General features: G+C 34.9%; 1 protein-coding gene across 2 annotated transcripts in view; it reads left to right on the forward strand.

Moving 5' to 3' along the window:
* TLL1 (tolloid like 1) overlaps positions 1-7,878 on the forward strand; it is a 237,708-nt gene extending 229,830 nt beyond the window's left edge. For both annotated transcript variants that reach the window (XM_030816298.1, XM_030816299.1), the window contains 2 exons: positions 2,724-2,974; positions 4,171-7,878. In XM_030816298.1, the coding sequence (XP_030672158.1) occupies positions 2,724-2,974; positions 4,171-4,305 (386 nt within the window). In that variant the 3' untranslated portion in view covers positions 4,306-7,878. The remainder of the gene's footprint in view (positions 1-2,723; positions 2,975-4,170) is intronic.
* The last annotated feature ends 2,911 nt before the right edge of the window (positions 7,879-10,789 follow it).

The following is a 10,789-nucleotide window of genomic DNA, read 5'->3' on the forward strand; positions in this document are numbered from 1 at the left end:
TGGCAGAGGGTTGCTTCTTCTGGATCCTGGTCTTTGTGATGCTACCTTGTATCTGTGAGGCAGACACACAAAAGGCTGCCTGCAGCAGATCTCCAGGTCCTCCCCTGCAGCTCTTCCTGGGCTGTGGAATACAAGTAATGCAAGTGCTGAAGCTATTTTAAAAAGCTGAAAGCAAAATATATCAGTCAATTCTCAAACTTGGAGAAGAGGTAGAATTTTTAAAAATCTGTAAATGAGATTACACTGATTTACATATTTATATGTTGAATTCAGAAATATTTTTCACAAAATATTTTACTGGCCTTCACAAATAGAATTTTTCCTTTCTAATAGAGGATTAATAGTGCTTTAAATTGTTGTTCAATTTTCCTGGTTTTTCATTTCATACCTGAGTGGATCCTAGAGTACAGATGATGGCATTTACATGTGCTCATAGGAAAATAATAACAATAATAATGGTAGCTTAAATTTATATGGGTTTTACTATGCCAGGCACCTTTCAAGCATTTTTCATATATGAACCTATGCACTCTTCATCTGGACCCTATGATGTGAGTACTATGGATGATTCCCTTTTTAGAAAAGAAGTTGTGGAAAGAAGTCCCCCAGCTGGTAAAGAACAGAGCCAGATTTGCACCTGGGCAATTTGACTGGGAAGGAACAAATAATTCTTGGAGTAACTGAGATAAGAAAAGCACCGTAGTGGGAAAGGGAGGATGCTTGGCTTCCAGTCTGTGGGACTTGAGAGATAAAATCCCAAGGCTAATTGGTATTCCAGCTTTCAGGAATATTTCCTCACATAAATACATTTGTAATAGTGGCACCTCTACCAGTAGGTTGTGTGAGATGCTCATCTACCATTTGGAAGATGGAGGGACATTTACATTCACCGTGTAACACAGCCCAATGGGGAAGTCATTCTTGTCATTGGAACCCTAGCTGGAAGTTCCTTCATATGTTAGTCACACAAAGGTCTCTGAATTTGCTGTTGTTTATGACAATGCCCATAGATTTGCTTGGGCACACATGAATTCAGACATGTGTGAAAGGGGTTCCATACCCGTAATTCAGAAATATTTTGTTATTTAAAAGTCACCAAACCACAATATGGGTAAACTATATACAAATCTGAAAAGTCCAGTTTAGAATTTCAGCTGCCTAACCATCTTCACTAAGGACTATCTGGTCACAGACTACCATGACAGTATTACAATTGTACTTGGCTATCCAGTGGTTTTGCTTCTCCAGATCTTACCACATTGGATTTCCCCCGGGATGTTCCTCATTTTAGCAGTGAAACTCCTGCTTCCCAGAAACTCTTTCAATCCTTGACAAACAGGGACAGAAAGAAACTCTATTTTCTCCTGACACTTTTCATATCCCATTCTTTTATCTCCCTCCTAACCACTGTGCTTGCTTGGATAGGTTGGTGGGGCATTGTAGGCTTTCTGCCTTTATTTAATCTCCAGTAATTAAAAAGTTGTAGGGCTCTGGCCAGGTGCGGTGGCTCATGCATGTAATCCCAGCACTTTGGGAGGCCAAGTCAGGTGGATCACTTGAGGTCAGGAGTTCAAGACCAGCCTGGCCAACATGGTGAAACCCTGTCTCTACTAAAAATACAAAACATTAGCCACATGTAGTAGTGAGCGCCTGTGGTGCCAGTTACTTGGGAAGGTGAGGCAGGAGAATCGCTTGAATCTGGGAGGCAGAGGTTGCAGTGAGCCAAGATCACGCCACCGCACTTCAGCCTGGGTGATAGAGCCAGAGTTCTCAAAAAAAAAAAAAAAAAAAAAAAAAAAGCGCTTTGGGGGCTCTGACCACAAAGTGTTCCTGAGAAGAGTGTTTGAAACCTTTTATTTTCTAAATTATACTAACTAAAAGGTTTTATGCACACTTATTTATTTCATTGGTGTATTTACCTTGAGCAACAAAGGTCACTCAAAAATAACTCGTAGAGCCTATGCTTATTAACTTGTCTTTTTTAAAGGAGCTGTGAGGAGCATTTACAATTTTTTCATGTAATAAACACAGACTATCGTTGGATAGGTTATAGAACTGCAAAGATAATTATAATTAATGATATATGTAGGTTTTTCCCCATCAAGTGAGATAAATATTTCTATCAAAGTAAAATACTACTATTGTATCTATTCTATATAGAAAGTTCTATATAACACAAACACATGCAGAGGGGTTTTATATCTATTGTTGAATTTTAAGTTACTTCTTACTTCTTTGCATTTGGGGTTCTTAAATTGTTACGATTAAACTTGAGTTAATACTCTGGCGTCTTCTTTATGAAAATAGTTATATGAGACTAGAGACAGTATTAGGTAGAACAATTTTAAAAATTATTGAGTTACCAGGTGGTAGATTCTACGTGATTTTCAGGTTTTAAATTCTCAAACCTCACTAAAATTGGTACCATTATTTTCATCTGTATTTTACCCTTGAGAAAACTATGGCTCAAAGACGTCACTTACCCAGAGTCACAGGGCCAGCAGGCATTGGGACTGAGATTCCAAGCCAGGTCGTCCATATCTGGGGCCTGGGTGGGCACCCGTGACACTAGCTGACTCTCCAGTTGTGGAAAACGTATCTGACTCTGGAAGTAGAAACAGAAGTTAGACAATGGCTAGGCTACACTGAAACTACACTGAAATTTAAATTGGACCCGTTAAAGCTCATTGATCTTACTCATTTTATTTTTCTTTCCTGGGCAGAGTGTGGCGGACGATTGAAAGCAGAATCAAAACCCAGAGATCTGTACTCACATGCTCAGTTTGGTGATAACAACTACCCGGGACAGGTTGACTGTGAATGGCTGTTAGTATCAGAACGGGGCTCTCGACTTGAATTGTCCTTCCAGACGTTTGAAGTGGAAGAAGAGGCAGACTGTGGCTATGACTATGTGGAGCTCTTTGATGGTCTCGATTCAACAGCTGTGGGGCTTGGTCGATTCTGTGGATCTGGGGTAAATATACCACCATCAGGATATCCTAGACACAATTAAAGATGCCTATTGATTCGTGATCGATATGTGTACCGTTCACAAGTTGGCATTGCTTTTGCAAAAAAAAAAAAAAAAAAAAAAGGCTACATTGTATTATAAATGGCTTGACAAAATATAACATGTCTCTACCCTTATCACTTCTCCACTTCTAATGAAGTTGCCTGAATAATATCAGGTGAAACCGATGAAATCAGTAGGTATAATTTCTTATCACTTTTCCATTGTTCTAACTTCTTATTATGCAATAAATATTTAAATAATCTAACAGCAGCATATTTAAACGCACACCATAGACAATTCTGTCACGTTTCTAAATTAAAGCATAAAGGAAAAAAAGAACATGCACACCATTCTAATTCACATTCTCTTTTTAACAAATGTATTTGGCGGCAGTGGCAGGGTCAGCCACTGGTGTGTGTACACAGGCAGTGCTACAGAGATACTGTTCCATTGCAGAGTGTCACTTGTGCAGGTGCAGAGTGCCAGGTACAGGTCAGAAGAGGTCCCCATGAGAAATAAGAAAAGGAAAAACATAAGGTTTTCTCAGTGCTTTTCCCCCAGGATTCACTGCATTAATATTTATATATTTATAGTCTTCTGAATACATATTTTGTCCTGAAGATATTAGTCCCAGTTTTTCAAACGTCTACCAGTAGCTATTGCTTCAGTAATACTGTTGAACTCCTGCCCAAATGGCAACTGAAATGTAATGAAAAAGCTTCTTGGTGCTTAGATTATTAAAACAAGAAATAATGGAGGATTTGGATTTTGGAAGTGGCTCTGGAACACACTTAGTATCTCTTTACTCTCTCTGAACCTCGCTTTACTGATTTGTAAATCAAGAGAACTTGGCTTAAAAGTTTAGGGAAAAACACTCAAGTTCCAAAGAGAAAAGTGCCCAGAACTTAGAAAATGTAATGTATGTTCAGAGCTCAGCTACGTCACCGGCTAGCTGCGTGAGCTCTAGCATGTCACTTTCTTCTCCGAATCCCATTTTCTCCTCTATAAAGTGAAGAAGTCGATTACAACTACTCTCCAAGGTTGTTGGGAGGATTAAATTATATTCCAAAGAAAAGTATTCCCAAACACGCGTTACACTGAAGAAAAAGTGATTTGTTTTATTGCTTGTTTACTTGCTTGTTTTTGTTTTCCTTCAGCCACCAGAAGAGATTTATTCAATTGGAGATGCAGTTTTAATTCATTTCCACACTGATGACACAATCAACAAGAAGGGATTTCATATAAGATACAAAAGCATAAGATATCCAGACACCACACATACCAAAAAATAACACCAAAACCTCTGTCAGAACACAAAGGAATGTGCATAATGGAGAGAAGACATATTTTTTTTAAAACTGAAGATATTGGCACAGATGTTTTATACAAACAGTTTGAACAAAAAATCCCTGTAAGACCAGAATTATCTTTGTACTAAAAGAGAAGTTTCTAGCAAAACCCTCATCAGCATTACAAGGATATTTGAACTCCATGCTTGATGGTATTAATAAAGCTGGTGAAAGGGCGTCATATACTTCAAGGAAGACTCTACAAGCTTTTGTTCACAGCTTGAAATAGATGCCTCACAATTCAGACAGTTTAATTCAGGAACTGTGACCCTGCAGTGTTCTTTTTGACAATTTGTCAAGATTTAGGGACATAAAACGATCTTGCAGGTCATAAACTGGAAAACAGTATTCTGGTTGTCTTAGGATAATTGCTGACTTTGTATCTTGGATACAGTGTAAACCAGATCCACATAAGGTGAATGTGAAATGGGAGTCTTTTGAGGGTGATTTGTACTTTCCATGTGTATGTGTGTGTCTGGTGTTTGGAAACTGGGATATTTCTGCTTCATTATTTCCACTTGCAGGCCAGCTTAACCTCTGAAACACAAATGATCTTGAGACCACTTTAGTGTACTTACATTTTGATGAGTTTGAAATGTCAATGGTGTCTATTATTGCAGTTAAATTCTAGACATCAGTTCTTTAAGTCTCAGAAAATGCCCAGTGAATTGGTAAACTTAGTTCTTTTTTTTGGAAGTGCTGCCTTTTCACAACAAATCCAAGAAGCCTGTGATGTCTTATGAACCTTATGAGAAAACTCCGAAGAGGTGTGAGCAGGATTCTTCTGAATGACTGTCTGGATGGTTCATTACTCAAGTTACTGCTGCTGCTATTGTCTTTCCTTTGTTGTCGATCTGTTATTGTTGTAGTTATTATTGTTGATGTTGTCATGGTTAATCTATTTTTTAAAAATGAAATGAAGCAGAAGTAGGTCTTGTGAGAACTGAAAGATCTCTTTCATTTTTCTCTTCCTGGGATTCATTCATTTTTTTCAAAATGCAATGCTGGAAAAAAAGATTTGTTTCTGAAAGACTTCTTATGGTGCTATTCCATAAACTTTTTTTTAAACAAGTTTTTGACCTTTGAGCCAACCCACCTGTAGACTACGAATGTCTCCCTATGGCTGGTGGCATTTGAAGACTAAAGACTTGTCAAATATATCAAGAGTATATCATTGCAAGGGCAGCACTTGTCCTGTGGAACAACTACTTATAATGCCTTAGAATTCTTGCACATGATCAAACAGTTCCTCCTAAAACACACCTTTTGAAGTGTTGAACATAATAGTGTATGTTAATTAACAGCTCTATGAAGAAAATCCATTTCCATGACTGAAGCATTGGATATAAATATGGTGTCCTGCTTTTTTTGTAGAAAATGTAATTTGAGGATGAATTTTCTGCTTTAAAGGCATGTGTGTTTTTAAAATTAATGAATGTAGATGCGTGATTGTCTGAGTGAGTGAAACTGCAAGAGGTAAAAAATAACGGGTGGTTGAAAAGTTAAAATGTATGTGCCAAGTTCTACTAGAATTCCATTTGAAATAGCACCTTCCTTAGGTTTCATGGACAAATAATGGGAACTTCTAATTTTGATGAATCCCATTAAAGAAAGGCTCTTTCCTTCAGAGAAACTCTATTTTGATGTCAATATAGATTACTGTATGAAGTAGCCTTGTTTCTGTTACCTGTCCATGAGCATACAACATTGAATACAATTGGGTATATTCTTTCAGTTTTACAAAATTAAACTATACACACAGATGTAGCTTATCTGTTTTTTTCTTAAATTGTTGCCCTGAAAAAATTTCTTGCATATGAATTGTAAAATGTAAATACATTTTTATAACCAACGTTTTGATCTTATTGAATGTTACTTTGAAAATGTATAACTATTGCCTGCAATGTAGATGAGGCTTTTAGTAGAGCTGATTTATTCCAGTAACTTCTTCCATATTTTCTCACTAATCTCCAGTTAGTCAAAATATGCCAGAAATGGGAAAGAGAGGAGAAAAAGTCATTAACATTAACACCTATACTCTTCTATACTACCCCTGTGCTGGGAATGTGCACTAGCTCTTTTTAAATTCCATGCTACACTTTGAGGACTGTCATCATGGTCTCGTTTTGTAGTTCAGAAAGTGAGGCTCAAAGAATTTATGTAACCTTCCCAGAGTCACAGTGTAAAGTTAGATGTTGAAACCCAGTTTGTCTTATATAAATGAGTCTCTGCTTCTTCTACAAAGGTAGTAGAATCAATCTTGACCTATATAAATAGTAGATTTTTTATGGTGAAACTTTCCCACATAAAGTAAATTTTAGGGGTGAATTAGAGTAAAACTTTCAGGATAAGCATTTTGTTCTTTTCAAAACAGCATGAAATTTAGAATATCATAAAGATAGCTATCTTTAAGAATCAGAATTAGTACTAGAAATTTTAAAAAAACCTATAGTTTGGAGTTAGTATGAGCCTTTTGTGAAAATAAATATATTAAATTATTTTGCCTGATGTGGTAGGGGAAATGTATTGCTCTATATTAAGAAATATTCTGGATATTCTGATTGACATCTTATTAGACCACAGTGAGCTATGCTCTGCACAACTGAGAAATTAGGTATTTAGAAGGCATATAGAGATGTTGTCATAACTAGGTCTTCAACGTGAAAATTAATTTTTATTGTATCATGTCAGATATCAGTTTACCACATATTATTTTTATATTAATTCAACATTTGCCTTAAATGTGTTGTTAAATGAAAATACAGACAGCTTCATTGTTGTGTTGTTAATAATTGTTAGTTACTGCTCCAGGCATTTTATTAAATTAATTTTTTAAATTATTTTCCACCCTACATCAGTATATTGGTTGTGCTTTTTATTTGCCAAAGTCCCAACTGACTATACATAGAAAAAAAAAACACTGTTCTCACTTGATTTTATTAAATTATTTTTAAAAGTTAATTTTGAAAATAACTGTAGTTTATTAAGGAGATCGTGACTTAAATGGGCAAAATAACTTTTTAAAAGAAATGGATGAGAAGTAATTGTGTTTCCAAAACCCTCAAGTATCCCATTCCTATATTGGCTGGATTTTTGCTATCTATGACTCATTTTAATATGTCACAGTATAAGATTCAAATTCTGTTTAACTTTGTTTTAAAATAGCTTAGTCTCTTTTATTTGGTTTGTAATACTGCTGTATTTTTGGTGGTAAGCTTCAAGTATCAAATTTTGTTCTGCCATATAGAAAAATCTCTAAAAGCATCAAATGACTAATTTTATTTTTGTAAGGTTAAAATTTATTTTTAAAAGAAACATTAAATTATATCTTTATGTAGGTTTAGAAGGACTACAACCCTATGTGACATTATAAATTACTTAAAACAGTTATCAAATATTTGGAAACTATTATTTACTAATAAGAATAAGACTTGCCTTATGGAAAATTTTTGATGCCACTTGTTAAATCAGGCATGGGAGGAGGAAAGCAGAAAATATAATTGCCTTCTAAAGATACATAATTCGAATTGCAGTAATGCTTTCTATTTTACAACAACGAATGTGTAATAAGAACTTGTCAAAAAGAGAAAAAAGGTGGCCTGTGAATGAATTGAAAGTTTTTATGCTTCAGTGCTTGGTAATTGGTTTCCAATGAATATTTAGCTTTTGGTCTTTTATGTTATTGTTATAAAACTGAGAAACTTTGTCATTAGATTAGGAAACAAGAAGTGGAAAGGCTGGCCCTGATATTTTGTGAAATAGTATTATTTGTCTCCAAACTTTCTTCTGACATCTACATTTTCACTGTCTAGTTTCCAACCTGCCTAACTTTCCCTCACTCCGGTATATTGAACCTGAATCCAAGCTGGTCACGTGGCTCTAGTTCCAGCCATGACACCCTAATGCAAGTACCCATGCAGGATGAAAACAAAGGAATTATAGGGCTCTGAGCACATTTCACTACATATAACCTCCCTCTCATCCAGTATTCTAAGCAGCAAATGAATACAATGAATATCAACTTCTAACTTCAAAAAACTTGTAGGTGGAAATGTATCTGCATAAAAAGCAGTTGAAAAGAGATCCATTAAACTACACACAGATTGAGGCACTTAGAAGGTCCTAGTGATCAGGGCTTATCTTTATTTATTGCCAGGTTGGAGGTATATGAGTAAATATTGACATTGCTTCTGTTGTAACGGTTTCACCAGTCCCTCTGACCTTACTTTATCTGTCTGTCTGTATTGTCCTTATATCTGGAAAGTTACTTATATAACATTTCATTTTTGCTCAACTATCAAATTTTCAGAGCATACTTGCATCTGAAAACAAATAGCAACGAAGTTTACTAAACTGATTTACACTATTTTAAACATGTGCTCAATGTTTCAGTGTATTTTGCAAATTACATATTTAAAAGTAGATTCAACGGTGCTTCTATTGAATAATATTATAGGATGATTATATTAACCATAATATTTAATTCTACAACAAATCTAAGGAAGAAAAAGTTGCATTATCATTCAAAAGCTCTGTTAGGTTTTTTTTCTTTTTTTTGGAGAGCAACTGTAAACATTTAGCTAAATACAATAAATTTCCATCAAAATATAAAAATGCATCTATATTCCCTTGTAATACTTTTATGTTAGAATTAGTGCCTCACAAAAGTGATAGCTGACTTTGAAAACACAGTAGTGATGTCACTGCGGTAATAGGGGTGTAAGAGGAATTACTTTAAGGAATGATGTTAAAAATATTTAAACAGAAAGATTGCCCAGAAAGGACAAAGTGAAAGGCTTATAGGTAATAAGGCTTCAGTATGTAAACCTCCCCTAAGAATTATTTAGTGGATATTCCTGAAGGGACTATAATTGAGACTAAATGTAAATAGTAGGAAAATTTTCCTCGGGAATCATAAATTTTTCGACGTTTCTTTATGAAAAATTTTTTCATAAAGTTTTCAATTTTTATACTTTTACTATATGTGTATTAGATGTGTTTGAATTCCCTGGGATTAAAAGGTTGCTCATAATAAGTTTTGCCATTTTCAAACCAAAACGCATAGTACAACAATGTATTTTACTCACTCATTTATTCTGTTTCTTCACTGAACAAATATTTGCTTAATGCCTGTTAATATGCTTCATATTGTGCTAAGTACTATGAATTCGAGATAAAAAAGAAAAAAGTAGCAATCTTTGCTCTCGTGAAGTTTACATACTAAAGAGATAAGCATTAATTTAAAGTAACCCCCCAAAGTTGAAATTTCGGTAATGAAACATGCATGTGTATTCTACTGCCATTTGGGAGCATTTTGCCAAATTGTGTGGTTTGTATTTTGAGACTAGCATCAACATAAATATCCTTGGTTCTGCATTTGAGCATTTAAAAAAATTCAGTTGTCCTATAAAAGTAAGTTTTTCTTTGCATGTGTTACTTGTATTTTTAATTTATAAATTACTGAACCTCAGGATGGACAATTGAGGCTTTTTGTAAACAATATGTTTTACAAAAAGGGCCACCTAATACTAGCACCAGCAGCACTTGATAAATTGTAGTTCTAGATATGAAACACATTTAACCCATTATCTCCAATCAGTGCTGACCTAACTGGTGGAAAAAGGAGGTTTTTCACCAATAGTATGATTGCAGGACAGTAAAATGCCTCACTGTCTCACTATTTGCTTCCCTTCCAAGTCAAAGAGTGATTTTTTAAAGGTGAGTAAAGTCCCTAGAATGCCCGGCTCTCTCAAGAGCATGCGTACAGGTGCATGCACACACACACACACACACGTGTGTGTATATATACAAAAGAACTTTGGAAGCACATACCTGCAACCTAGGCAACATATTATGCACACAGATAATGCCTCATAGAATATGATGCCACAATTTAGAAAAATCTATAGAAAGATCAGGTAAGAATAATCCCAAATCATAAGTAACAGAATTAGACTCTAAGAATTTTAAATGCTGGAATGATCAAATGTAGAGTATAAAGAAAAGCACATTAAAATGATTAAGGAAAGGAAATCAAAATATGTGGAAAAGCTATAGACACTTTCAAAATATTGAGTAGATTTTTAAAGAATAAATTAAACTTGCAGAAATGAAAAAAATACAGTAATTGAAATAAAAAATGTAGTCGATATGGTTGATGATATGATTTATGAAGTGGAAGCACGTAAGAATCACAGAACACAACAGAGAGACAAACAGATGAAAAAATATTTTTTAAGAAACATGAGAAGTAGATGTGAATGTTCAATATGTATTTTTAGGAGTTATAGAGGAAGACAATATAGCGAATGGAGGAGAATAAAGTATTCAATATAAATATCTGAAATGCCCTGAAACTTTTGGGAGACATGTGTCCTCATATTCAGGAAACACAAAAAATACCCAAGGAAAATACATAAAAATAAGG

This window comes from Nomascus leucogenys, chromosome 7b (genome assembly GCF_006542625.1).
Source record: "Nomascus leucogenys isolate Asia chromosome 7b, Asia_NLE_v1, whole genome shotgun sequence".
Lineage (NCBI taxonomy): Eukaryota > Metazoa > Chordata > Mammalia > Primates > Hylobatidae > Nomascus > Nomascus leucogenys.